Genomic DNA, 14,606 nt, shown 5'->3' with positions numbered 1-14,606 from the left:
TTCTCGTTTTTAGGCCAGTGTGCTATCAATATAATAGATGGTTTAGTATGAGCGAAACTAGACTTATTCTCGTTTTTAGGCCAGTGTGCTATCAATATAATAGATGGTTTAGTATTGGCGAAACTAGACTTATTCTCATTTTATAAACCAATGTGCTATCAGTCTAATAGATGCTATAGTATGGGCGAAACTAGACTTCTTCTCCTTGTTAAACCAGTGTACTATCAATCTAATAGATGCTTTAGTATGAGCGAAACTAGACTCATTCTCCTTGTTAACCATTGTACTATCAATTTAGTATATACTTTAGTATTGGTGAAGATAGACTCATTCTCCTTGTTAAGTCAGTGTACTATCACTCTGATAGATGCTTTAGTATGGGCTAGGCTTGACTCATTCTCCTTAAACCAGTATACTATGTATCTAATAGAAGCTTTAGTATGGGCGCTCCTTGTTAAACCAATGTACTATCACTCTAATAGATGCTTTAGTATGGGCGACGCTAGACTCATTCTCCTTGTTAAACCAGTGTACTATCAATCTAATAGATGCTTTAGTATGAGCGAAACTAGACTTATTCTCCTTTTTAAACCAAATTGCTATCAATCTAGTAGATGCTATAGTATGGGCGAAGCTAGACTTATTCTCCTTTTTAGACCAATGTACTACTACTACTAAAAGATCATCTGATTCCATTAACTCTGGATTCTGTTGTGGATATACCCTTGGTGATGAGAAACATTATAAATCTATACAATTAAGACGTCTAACCTACGAAAGTAGTGTATCAACCTTGTTTTATTATTACATATTCTAAGTTGCTGCTTGAAACTGCAATATTGAACCTACTGTCATAGGTGATATACCCTATAAGTGTCACTCTCGGTTACACATAGTTATTCTTACATAGTATCTGTTACTGGTCGTAGGTAAAGAATACTTGAATGGGTTTTGGGCACTTAAATTTTTTCCCCGAATTATCAGCCCAATGTACCATATTTCCAAGATGCTTAACATTAATGTCTTAGACTTGCATACAGCGATGCAAGATGATATGCATACTGCAATAACCACAAAATTTGATTAGGCCTAAGACTTCTACTATATTTTTTATTATTTTTTGTAAAACGAGCAGTTACTGAAATTATTTAAAGAATGTCACAATAACTTTTTTTTCAAGACTGATGTTACAAGCGTGGCAAATTTGCAGAGAATTCATAAACAAATGTAATTTATATATTCATCCTCTTTGGGCAGCAACTACTTACAAAGAAGTTGGACTGGATTGCTGCTCCGAAGGTGGGATCACTGGAGAACTCAACATATAAACCTGGTGGTGGAACAAAAAAGATAACGTATCAAAAATTAGAGTGGAAAGTAGAACCAAAAGTAGGAACTAAAAATATTGGTTACACTCCAGGAGGTGGACAAGTTAAAGTAAGTGGTAATTCGACTTTAGATAATGGGGAGAGAAGACGTATGTGGTAAAAATAAACCTGATTAAACCTAGATGGTGGGAAAATTAAGGTAAATGCTAAGTACAGCCCATTTGGGGATGAGGGGGGGGTAACTAAAGGTAAATATAACGTTAGTTAAGGCGAGAAGGTCGAAGAGCTAACGTGAACATTATATACAATCCTGGTTAAGCCTAGAAGGTGGGAACCCTGGAGGGTGGGGAAATTAAGGTAAACATTAAATACAACCCTGGTTAACCCTGGATAGTGGGGAACTTAAGGTGAACATTAAATACAACTCTGGTTAACCCTTGGGGGGACAAGGTATGCTGATACTCAGCTATGTCAACAATGTTTAACATTTGTTTAGATTTCAATAAGAACGCATTGCTTGTAACTTGTACAGGGCAATTTCAAGTACTGGACGTATTTATCAATGTAATGTTAACAGTATGTGGTGTAACTTAAGTTTTGTGAAATAAATAAAATATTATAAGCCATGTAGCGAAACTGGAACACAGGTAGCATTGCCACTTTGATGTATTTATTTATTTATTGTTTTCTTACTTGGCGGAAAGCGGTGTTTTCAAAAAAATTTCTGTTTACTTTGAAGCCCAAAGTTGCATAATAGACTAACTGCGCTGTGTTCATCATAGGAATCTAACTCCGTTTAATAGCGTTATAAGCCTTCAAGCTTAATGTTTAGCCACCGAGAAGCGTTTTAAAAAAAAAGAGCTAAATGATTAAATAATAACGAATTTTCAAACGCATGAACTTATGAAAAAAGTATACAATTTCTAAAGTTTGAACCTTTTAAAGCTATTATGACGAAGAAAGAGCTTTCATAGAACCCTAAACACTCCTCTTTTACATAAAATAATCCGGTTAGTTCTGTAAGCTCAGTTAATGTTTTATTTGATAGCACCAATCTAAAACATTTTCACTTGTTTAGTGATCGTTTAGTGCTTATGCATAATTTTTAGTGATAGAATGCAATTTAAAATTTGTATTTTGTGTTCTTATTTTGTGGATTTTCCTGTTATACATCACTTTCTCTATTTCAGGTTTTAGTTATACTTTTATACGTTTTGAGTGCACTATATGTAATTTAGCCGTCTTACAATTCTGGAATGAAAGTTCAATCATTATTTTTTCATTTACTTCTACTTCAACTTTCAAACATGCTTGCATCTTTATGATCTGTTATCTCTAAAACCCTGTAAAAGTAATAAGTTAGATTCGTTCACTACCAGCATGAATGTTTAATTTTTCTACAGCAGTGCATGTGTTATAATATATGAATGACAATATGAAAACTGCTTAAGATAGGTATTTTTGTTCGTAAATTTAATGTATCTAGGATTATTGCTTGTGTTTAACTATAATAAGAACTGTACTGTAGGTTTTAGAGATTCTTTTTAGAATTAACAGGCTATCTTTTTTTTTATTTTGAAACAGCATGATGACCGTGAAAAGCCTGCGTCAGTAGTATGTATTCCTGTCTATTGTTTTATCTTGGTTTCTGCACGAATCATGCAAAATAAATCAATGATATTGAAATTACCAGAATTTTTAAAATTAATTAGTTCATCTGCGAATACTGTTTCTTGGTTGTCCTCTTGTATCGACTTTATAAAATTAATTTTATTCAAATAAAAAAAAAACAGGTATTTTTTACGTAAAACTTTCAGTATTTTGTAAACAACAGATTGGATATTCCGACGTAGTTCGAAGATCACAGTATCTACTTTGAAATTTTTTTACATAACTTACGAATTGAAGTTATATGTATTTATTTGATGTTGCCAGTTTTGTTGCTATTTATCTAAGACATATAATGATAGGTAAGTAAAATATTAGGAAACTTCTTGTTTTTGGCAATACATTCACATCTATCTCTCTAAATTTATAGGGAAATAATTTAAACTTATCTTTCCATGTTCTGTTATTAAGGGGTCTCTAACAGCTTAATTAAGATGCACCAACTTTTAAGAAGACCAAGAGTGCATGAGAGCGAAATCAGGACATAAATATGCAGGATTTAAGGTGATATTTCGAAAACACCTTCTTTCAATGTATTATTCAGAAGTGGCTAGTATATATATTGTACAGAATGGATTCCTTTATCAATTACCTTTGAAAAGTACTTCTTCTGGTACCTACCGGATTGTTGTAATTTCTCAATATGTGACAGCACGTGCCATGATGATTTACTAGCGAACATTTTAAACGATGCTCGGAGGTTAATGATTCGAAAAGTTTCAACTGTTTTTAGAAATATTTTAAATGAAACCGCTTTTTATTAATTGAAGAAAATGTAACCTTCATAGATTACTGGCTATAAATCCGGAGATCAAAATATGTCGTTTTGTCTTCGTCTGCCTCACGTGTTTTTATTATGGCACACAAATTAACTGCTTTATTAAGCTCTTCATACATACGCACATGTAACTATTTATTTTCATATGTAAAATAGCTCGACCACTTGATACATCAGCTGATCCCTGTCAATACACAAATTGTACTCATATATCATCGTTAGGCTCCGAATTTCAAAGAAGCTGACTTTTTAGCAGAAGTATGATTGATTATCAAAAATATTTTTCTTGATCATATGTTCAAAGACATCTGTCATCACAAGCCAACAACAATTGCAATCAAAATCGGACTGCGTGTGTTACAAAATAAAATTAACGACAATTGCTGAGGTCTACCATAGGAAAAGTGCAATAGCTGCCAAATTGTATTCTAGTTTACTGATTCCTTCGACAGTAACCAAGACTCAACTATTTCCAACCATGCGAAAGGCAAAAACTGTCATATAGAAGCCAACAATTGTTATTTAAACCACTTATCTAAAGTGCAAACAAAAAATAGACATTTTTAGAGATGATTAGAGTGCAAATATCGATAATGATCGATTGGAAGTATGTTTGTGGTGTGATGAATCGCATTTTAACCTTTTCTTTATTGATAGGCGAGAACTCTTCCTGTACGATAATGCAATAATTATCGCTTCTCATATTACTTAAGATTGATTCGAAAAACATGAAGTCACTTTTATCAAATTTCTTGGCCAACACAATCACAGAATCTCAATGCAAATGATAATCTATGGGGCAAAATTGAACGTCGCATTTGCCACTGTAGATGGGCTACACTCGAATTCGAAAACCTTTTAGCGACAACGTCATGATGAGTCCAGGCTATTATCGCAGTAAAAGGCAATCCAACCTGGTTCTAATAAATTGACCAGCCTGTATATAACGGTTAATTTCATCATTTTACATTGAGCTATGACCATGAAGAGAATATACTCAATTTACCTTCATGAAACAACTCACGTGTAAGTTTCTGACCAAACATTAAGATGATATGATACTATACATAAATTTATAGGAAGAAATAGAACTGTATTCTTTTAATCAGGATTGTGTGTGTGTTAATTTGTTGATTTCCACCTTTTATTCTCTTTATATATGAATAAACATTAAACAAAGTCAAATGTTTTATTTTTATTAAGATTGAATCTCGAAAGTTAGAGTGGAAACAGGCTTCTTCCAAAGTTGGTTCAATGGACAATGTGAAGCATAAACCAGGAGGAGGTCAAGCGAAAATCAAATCACATAAACTGAATTTCAAGGATAAGGTTCTACCTAAAGTAGGCTCACTCTCATCGTCTGAGAAAACCAGTAGTCAAGGCTCAGAAACTAAGGTAAGGTCACTTCTCGTTATTTTCAGTTTTTTGTTTTAACAATTGTGGTAATACATTGTTAAACAACATGAAATGGTAGTTCTTTTTCATAAACAAAGCAACTATTTTTATTACGTATATTACTTTGTTAAAGTTATTCTGATAATTATGTTTTATTTGTTGTATTAATAAGTTTAATAATATGGTGTACTAGAGCCCTGTTCCTTCCTCTTCTCCTCAACCGGATGAGCAGCCACCACTGCCACCAGTAGATGAACCTCAGGGTGATGAACAACCAGAAGAAATCACAGAAGCAGGTGAACAAGAAGCTGATGTTACAGAACAAGAACCAGAAACCACAGAAGGTCCTGAACCAGAAGCTGAAGAAGCAGCACCAGAACCAGAAACCGCAGAAGGTCCTGAAGCTGAAGAAGCAGCACCAGAACCAGAAGAAAGCAAAGAACCTGCACCTGAAGAAGCAACGGAAGAGCCTACAGTTGAACAAAAAGAAGAAGAGGAAGCTACTGAAGAAGCACAAACTGAAATCACAGAGGAAAGTGCACCAGAAGCGACAGAGGAAGCCCCACCAGAAACGGAAGAAGAAGCTGCACCGGAAACGGAAGAAGAAGCTGCCCCGGAAACGACAGAAGAAGCTGCATCCGAAGCAGTAGAGGAAACTGCACCAGAAGCAACAGAGGAAACTGCACCAGATGCAACAGAAGAAGCTGCGCCAGAAGCAACGGAGGAAGCTGCACCAGAAAGCATACGGAAAGCTGCACCAGATACAACAGAGAGTGACGCATTCCTGGAAAATAAGTGAAACTAAAGATAGTTATACTACTGATAAAATCCTTGCAGGGTGCAATGTTCATTGTATGGTGTAAAAATAATGTGTTTGTAAACTACTGTTAAGAGAGTGAGACAATAACTCTTGCAAATTCACTTCTACTTCATGTGTCTGTCTATGGACGAATTCGTATTATTTTGCTTTCAGGGTTACGGAGTTTGAAATTTCGGCGTAAAAATGTAAATGTCGCTTTTTTATATTTACATATAGAGTTTTCTTAACCTTGTCCTGGGCAAGTAATAAATATCTGTTACTTTAAGAAAGATATAACATTATCATTGGTTGTAAAGTTGTCTTTCCTGTTTCATCTACTAATATGGAAAAATAAATTGATGAACACAAATATCCACGAATTTTCATAAATGGTAGTTTGTTTTTAAGACTGCTTCCAACTTATGAAAACATGTCGCATCGTTATCTTAAACAGAATAAGTTTTCTTTGCAATATGAATAACGTAAAATAGTTTGTTTATAATTTAAAAAGCAATCGAAATACTTAGAAAAAAACATGGCTGGATAGTAACCATAATTACCAAATACATATGCTGTGTTTAGCCTTAATGTTATTCATATTCGATTGTCCGATATGATATAGTATCGTTAGGAAATCAACTATTTCGAAATGGGTTCACCGTATTTTGCATCTAGTTACACCGTGCACCAAATCTAATTCTTATAGTATGTAAGGCAGTATCTTCAACTGCTGTTGAGAAGGCTTTAGCTCGTGTAAAAGCTTAAATAGACCTGTTGTACTTGTTGTGTTGTATGTTTTGAAAAACTTGAAAGTTCGCCTATAGTTTATTTGGGAAATATGTGCCTGTGTTTGTGTATGTAATTTTTTAAAGCATGTAAATGTGTCATAGGAGCTTTGCGTCAGAAATGGTAAGAAACTATTTTCTATGCCCAAAATAATATTTTCCCCTGTTTAACGTTTAGTGTCCTGCATGATATATAAGACAATAAATGTAGCACAGTTATTTGTTGCTTTTGAAGACTATATACTTACTAGTGATTATGTCTGCAGTCTAGAACCCCAAAGAAGAAATCAAAAACAAGCATATAAAATTAAGACACATATTTTAATTATTTAATGTTTTCAAAACAATTATAAAGGTAATGCCATTACAAATCCGCTACCTGTTACATTTATCAGGTTCGCAGACATACTCGTGTAAGTGTGATGATCCTCAAAATGAAAAATGTAGTTTCGTCAGTTATTAATTGTTGTTGTTTTCGATTACCGTAAGTGCCGAATGCTGGAATACTTGTTAAGAGTTTAATTTCTAAAAAATGTCTATTTTTTCTCTTAGTCTATGTTGGAGCTTAATACTCCAGCTATAAACTACAATGAAGTCATATCTTTTGTAGATTTAGCTTCATTGAGGAAGTTATACAATCGTGCCTGGATGTAATGGCTTTAGAATGCGATGTTAAAACTGTACAGTTATTTTTAAATTGTCAAGCTAATGGTAAGTGCATTCGCAAAGCAAATGAAAAACTTCTTGTTTTAGCACATCCTGTTTCTCCAAGGTTTGAGAATACTGGCGTTTGTGCTACAAACACCACTTGTCTTATTGGTATGAACAGCATCTATCAGAAAAAGTAACGGAATTAAAAAACTGGTTTAATAAAACTTTTTTGATCGTTAATGAATATATAATGTTTGGACAACTTCTGGAAAAGACAAGATATATTTTAACATCTATATAAGGGTCATTTTGAGAAGAAAAAACATTCAGATTAAAGCTGAACGTCCTTTTTCTACTCTTGCTGGTTACCTGGTGATAATTTTTTAAGAAGTTTGAGTTTAGTTTTTACAAGCGCAGAAGCTTTTCTGACAATGGAATATTACTTGACGTGGAATAAGCTTGCCTCGTGCGCTGGCTACACTACGTAACTGTGTGATAGTATCAAAGAGAATTAGGATGATCCAACGTTTAGTGATAGGTTGTTATGATTTGGTTTACAGCATCAAAACAAGTCAGATATTAAGCATAGGCACTGTTATGAGTTTAAAATGTTGTATATTAGCAAAATAACGAAGGTGACTACCAACTTGCAAGGTTTAAACTTCACAGAATATCGCATTTCTGGGGATCTTCACAATAGTTAAGGAAGATTTCGACATTTAATGAACTTGGATCATTCAGTGCTCTGAACTTAAAAATACTTCAACTAGAATATCATTGTAAAAGTTTCATTAATGATATTAATCTGCTTGTTTCTTGATATAAATGTGCTGAGTTATCAATGGCAAAAATAATAAGATTTTCATAACTTGTTTTCCTCTGTTTCTTAATAGGAAAGCCGAGTATCTATAATAACATATTTCAGGTTTGATGGATAGGAAGAAACCCTACGTCAAATTTCTAAAAGTAATGTTATCCCAGAACAAATAATTTTACGTCTGCAAATGAAAAGTCCGTGTGACAATTACGTCAATCTTAATTTTGATCGAAGGTCATGTAACCATTTAAAGAAGTCAATAAACGAACGGAAATTTGTTTTCATTAGAATATGTGCAGTTGGGACTAAAGAGTGAAAATATCTATTTTTATTTTATATTTTTGTCAAGAAAACGAACACATAAAGTGTTTGAGTTATAATATATTCTTAACGACGGAAATTATCTTATGTTATTATTTGCCGTATATATTTATATTTGTATTTTTAGACTAATTTATTTTATTTGTGAAGAATTTAATAATTTTCTATTCACATAAGATCTAGCAGAATTTGTCCTCAATTGGTTAAAGCTATGAGAAAGAGATTTTTATTTTCTGAATTTATTATATCGAAATGATTATTGAATTCATAACACTTTGTGGTTATATATCGCTACAATGAGAAGAATGTGTAGGTGATTGCATCCATATGAGAAAGTAATAAGTGTATAGTCTTTCAACACTTAGAATTGTCTGTCCAATAATAACCACCTTGAGAACCGGATGCAAATTACAAAAGACTTGTTTGCTTGGCATCGTTTGTTTCTAATTGTGTACTGGGTTCTTTGAGTTAAGACACGTATCTGTATTTTTATAACCTTCCAATAAACTTGCAGTGTGAAATAACTGGGTTGAGTTATCCTTGTGACTTTGTCACATTTGTTTTTTTATAAAATCTTTCTCTTCTTCATTGCCCTTTCATCTCGACTTGTTAGTATACACGAAATTATACCTATGTTTTACGTTTCTAAAATCGATTAGATTTTAAAGCTTAGTTTATAGAGAGAAAAATGGAAGTAGTGGATATTCCACTACTTCTCATTAGTGTAAAGATTTTCCAGACACAAGTGTTTCAATTCTTGCCAAGTTTATAAATAAACAACTCTCTCAGTGCAGGATTTATAGATAAACTAATCTTCCAGTGCCACGTGTATAGATAAACAACTCTCCCATTCCCAAACAACTCCCCAATATTTAGTTTATACATAAACAACTCTACCAGTTCTTAGTTTATAGATAAACAACTCTTCCAGTGCCGGGTTTATAAATAAACAACTCTCCCATTCCCAAACAACTCCCCAATATTTAGTTTATACATAAACAACTCTACCAGTTCTTAGTTTATAGATAAACAACTCTTCCAGTGCCGGGTTTATAAATAAACAACTCTCCCAGTACCAGGTTTATAGATAAACAACTATTATAGTGCCAGGTTTATAGATGAACAAGTTTCCCAGTTCCGGGTTTATAGATAACAAGTCTCCCAGTTCCGAGTTTATAGATAACAATTCTCCCAGTGCCAGGTTTATAGATAAACACTTCTCCAAGTGCCGGGTTTATAAATAAACAATCTCCCAGTTCCGAGTTTATAGATAAACACTTTTCCAAGTACCGGGTTTATAGATAAACAAGTCTCCCAGTTCCGAGTTTATAGATAACAATTCTCCCAGTGCCAGGTTTATAGATGAACAAGTTTCCCAGTTCCGGGTTTATAGATAACAATTCTCCCACTGGCAGGTTTATAGATAAGCACTTCTCCAAGTGCCGGGTTTATGAATAAACAATTCTCCTAATGCCAGATTTATAGATAAATGACTCTCCCAGTACACGGTTTATAGATAAACAACACTCCCAGTGCCACGTTTATAAATATACAGTACTTCCAGTGCCGCACTTATAGATAAACAGCTTTCCAGTAACAGGTGTATTGATAAACAACTCTCTCACCGCCAGGTTTATAGATAATTAATTCTCCCAGTGCCACGTTTATATATAAACAGCTCTCCCATATTTAATTCATACAAAAATACCTCTCCCAGTGTTTAGTTTACAGATAAATATCTCTTCCAGTGCCAGGTTTACAGAAAACAACTCTCCCAGTGCCAGGCTTATATATAAATAGATTTTCCAGTGTCAGGTTTATAGATAAACAATTATTCCAGTGCTGAGTTTATGGATAAACAACTCTGCCACTGTCAGGTGTATAAATAAACAACTCTCCCATGTCAGGTATATAGATAAACAACTTTTCCAGTGCCAAGTTTATAAACAAACAGCTCTCCCAGTGCCAGATTTAATGATAAACAGCTATCGCAGTGTCAGGTTTATAAATAAACATCTCATATGAAGATATACTTCTTTTGAAAATTATGGTATGTCTAACATAATTTCATAAAATTTATATATTTTTAATTTGCTATAACTGTGTTTTTAATTAGTAAACAGTATTCTGGTTGTTGTTTTATAAATAATTATTTTAATTGCAGTCCTATTTCCTAGGTGGCGTTACAATTACACCATTTTGCCGGTCTATGAAAATATCCCATTCATGGTAATCGCGGATAGGGGAAAAAATCACAAGACTAGCAATCATTGAACATTCTGCAAATGTGAGATATCACATGTAAATATAAATAAACAGGGTAGTATCGACATTTATTACCACATGTATTACATTCAGAATTCATTATTGTGTTTTTACTTAAAAGTAAATTAAATTAACTTTCTACATTAAACTTGGACTTGAATAGCCGAATTTCTATTAATTTTGATTTGTTTGATTTTAAGCACAAAGCTGCGTACCTGGGTGTTTTCGATGTGCCTACCGCACGAATTGAACCCCGAGTCATAGTATTATAAGCTCTCAGGCTGACCGCTGATCCACCTGGGGACAGGGGGGCATTAACCCTGGAAATCCTATTCTCGCCATTTGCTGGACATTACATTTCAGTTTTTAAAAATGGCATTTCCTTATTTTAGAACGCATCATAATTAACTGCGTCCTCGTATGACACTGTTGCTTGTTATTATTGTGCATCTACTGTATCTACTAGAAATAGAAAACCAAAGTGTCGTGAGGTTATTTTTATAGTACTGACTTAACCAGCATTTGGCCTTGATCAAAGTAATAATCATATATCACCATCGACCAAGCATTTTGCTCCCTAACAAAACTCAATACGTTAGTTCAGTTACAACATTCAATCTTGGTTGAAATTCTATTGTGTATCATTCGCTTACAAGACTATAAAGACTCAAAAGCTGTTATAATTCTTTGTTTTTGTGCCAAAATAACTACGTAAGGAGGAACTGAACCCCGGAGTTTAGCGCTGTAAGTCCGTAATCTTACCTTTGATAGACCAGGGGATATGCTCAAAAATAGCAAATGTGGTGAACACTACAATACAAATAATTGAAATTGATAATAAATAGTCTAAACTATGGGTTACAGGCAGACTGCAACTGTTGCTATGTCTTTATATCATTGCATATGTTGCATATTTAGCAATAGTCCAGCAGATTGGAGCAAATATGTGAAGAAATTGTGGTTTTTTTATACTAAAAGCACCATATTTTGCACATGTATATAGTTTGGCCTGCTTATAACTATTAGATATGGACAAATGACACTTTTCAACATAGCAACCATGAGTTCTCAGGATTCAGACTGATACTGGTGTTTGGTTTATAAACTCATACCGGTCACTGTTTTTTATTATAGGTAGGCCATGAACTAATGATTAAATCTGACGTTGAAATTTTGTTTTTAATGGCCAATATTTTCAGAATGACAGCCGCAGATCTGTAAAAAAATATTATTGTCAATAATTATTAAGCATTATACATATTTAATATCATTATGCATACAGAAGTGCAGAAAAAAAATTCAAATATATATGTATATATATAGTTAGTCTTTTTGACACTTTGGCTAGTTGTCTTCCATCTAGTCTAACATTTCAAAATTCAGTTGTTAGGAAATAGTGTGAACAACTATTTTATTGTTCAACTTATGTAATGATATGCAAAATAATTATAACAAACTAGAAATGATTGGAAAAGGTTGTTGAAAATATGTATAAACAGTAAGGTTGTTGAAAGTTTCAGGTACATAGATCGTATGCACCTTGACAAATAGTGCACGAGACAAGTAAGTTATGGCTTGGTGTTTTCAATTCGAACGATACCTTAAATACACATGTGTTAAAGAAGAACCTTAGTTTAATTTCATAATAAACTTTTATTTAGCATTCGCAGACGAGTAGAATTTTAACGGACTTTTGTAAACGTATTCTGATTTATCTACGTCTCAATATGTGTTTGGATAACAAACACGTACATGTAATTCTATAAGCAGTATTGCATGTCTAAAAAAGAACCATCCATCACTCTCACTCTACAGTAAGTGATACTGGAATTAAACTTCTGAAATTCGTTCTCTTAATCAAATACCATTTTCAGAAAACTTTCGAAATAGCTTTATATACACAATTCTATATTCTGAAACCCTTGTTTGAGAAAATATAAATGTTATATATCAAAATTAAATCATCCTAGCAACAAAAATCAAACATAAGAGAAACAGTTTTTATCGAAACTCGGCTCACATCAACCATTGTCCTCACTTTTTCTTCTCGTCTTCATAATAATCGTCTTCTTCATAATAATCGTCTTCTTCATCATAATCGTCATCTTCATAGTCATCCTCCTCTTCTTCTTCAAGCTTCTTGCTTCTATTTTTGTTCCTGTTTCTTCTATTCTTGCTCTTCCGTTTTTTCTTCCGTTTCTCTTCCCGCTGCTCTTCCCTGGACAGGGTGGTAGTTTCTAAAAATAGTTCCTCGTTTCTGTTGTAGTGCATCTCTGAGTTTTGGCAGTCCACCGTGTTCACGAACCTGCAGGTAAAAGTTGTCTGATCATACAACGTGTAGTTCGGACACAAGAAGTCGTATCGTTGACCTCCGAAACACCAGTGAAACAACTGAAAAATACAAAACAGCATTTCATTAATGTAGCCATTTTTCAGTGCAATCAAAAAATATATACATACTTATTTAACCCAACTTGTCGGTTTAAAAAAATTATAATGTTGACAAATTCAATATAAAACGAAACATTTCCGACAAGAAGTGTCTGAGCAAATGATATTCTATATGAATATTGAAAAACTCTTTTTAATTTCAAATACTGCCTTTTTTTACCCAAGTGACAATAACATTGAAAATTAACGTCAACTGCATAGGAAACAGTTAACATCTTTTCTAAATTCATTGTTTTAGATTTATAAAGGACGCCGGATAGATCTGTGATAGAGCTCTGGATTTCGGAGCTGGGGAGTTTGGTTTGAATCTCTGCTATACCACAAACTATTTTAAGCTATAAAAGTGAGAGTTAATTCATTGGTGATGATGAGTGGTAGGATGCTGGTGACTAGCTGCCTTCCTCTGGTCAGTATTTAAAAATTAGGAACGGCGGCAGTGTAGCCTTATATTAGCGAAAAATTAACATTTGTCATACGAGAGAAGAGATTCTCTGGTTTCGTTTCTGAAAAAATGAATTGTTTTGTGATGTATAAAAAGATGTTTTCAGTAGGCAGATCAGGTTTGTTTTTACACAGAACTGAAATAATAAAGCAAATTAATATAATTTTAGAAAGAAATTAACATAAGTTTTGATAGAAAATAATGTAAATTAACATACTTTTAGATAGAAGATTTAACAAATTAACATAATTTTAGATAAAAAATTAAACAAACTAACATAAGTTAAGATAGAAAATATAGCAAATTAACATAATTTTAGATAGAAAATTAAGCTTTTTGACGAGTAAGGTAAATAGTTGTCTTGTAGCTATGACGTTTACTCTTAACACTGATATTTTGATTGAATATATACACATAAACCCGATATAATCGCTATTGTGTAAAGAGCTCAATATAGTAGGCAATGCGCCTTTTCATAGCTTTTCAGTTTAACTCTCAAGTTACCTTTGACTTGGATACGTTTAGTGACTGTCAACCAATGAAAATACCCATCTTAAGATATTTAAAACATTAAAAAGGAACATAAAACGTCAAATAGTTGCACAATAAATAAGCCTTTATTGAAAACGGGTCACAAATTATTTATTATGCAACTATTTAACGTTGTATATTCATTTTTAATATTTTACCTATATACAAGTACCGCTTAATACATTTAATGTTCCGTCTTAATTACGTTTGAGTGACTATTTTTTGCGACGAGGTTGAGATACATGTATATAACTAAAGTTAAAAAAAAAACATGTCACAGGGAAATAATATTATAATAAGCGGTTATAATCGATTATGAAAATTCATAATCGAACGCTTGATCGTTTCACCCTAACTACCAATCTTCAATTACAC

The 14,606-nt window shown here is 33.1% G+C and overlaps 2 protein-coding genes across 3 annotated transcripts in view; one reads left to right on the top strand and one right to left on the bottom strand.

The window, feature by feature from the left end:
• The window catches only part of LOC106457976 (microtubule-associated protein 2-like), an 84,822-nt gene extending 75,759 nt beyond the window's left edge, over window positions 1-9,063 (top strand). Inside the window, exons 5-8 of one of the 2 annotated variants that reach the window (XM_022384081.1) lie at window positions 1,258-1,437; window positions 2,913-2,942; window positions 4,978-5,169; window positions 5,363-9,063. In XM_022384081.1, coding sequence (XP_022239789.1) covers window positions 1,258-1,437; window positions 2,913-2,942; window positions 4,978-5,169; window positions 5,363-5,968 — 1,008 coding nt within the window. In that variant the 3' untranslated portion in view covers window positions 5,969-9,063. The remainder of the gene's footprint in view (window positions 1-1,257; window positions 1,438-2,912; window positions 2,943-4,977; window positions 5,170-5,362) is intronic. The other variant, XM_022384082.1, reaches the window with a different exon arrangement.
• Window positions 9,064-12,441: 3,378 nt separating this feature from the next.
• The window catches only part of LOC111085455, a 20,416-nt gene continuing 18,251 nt past the window's right edge, over window positions 12,442-14,606 (bottom strand). The window contains exon 4 of the mRNA XM_022384089.1: window positions 12,442-13,198. Coding sequence (XP_022239797.1) covers window positions 12,842-13,198 — 357 coding nt within the window. The 3' untranslated portion in view covers window positions 12,442-12,841. The remainder of the gene's footprint in view (window positions 13,199-14,606) is intronic.

The sequence above is a fragment of the Limulus polyphemus genome, unplaced genomic scaffold (assembly GCF_000517525.1).
Source record: "Limulus polyphemus unplaced genomic scaffold, Limulus_polyphemus-2.1.2 Scaffold400, whole genome shotgun sequence".
Lineage (NCBI taxonomy): Eukaryota > Metazoa > Arthropoda > Merostomata > Xiphosura > Limulidae > Limulus > Limulus polyphemus.
This window is presented reverse-complemented; position numbering and strand designations above follow the sequence as displayed.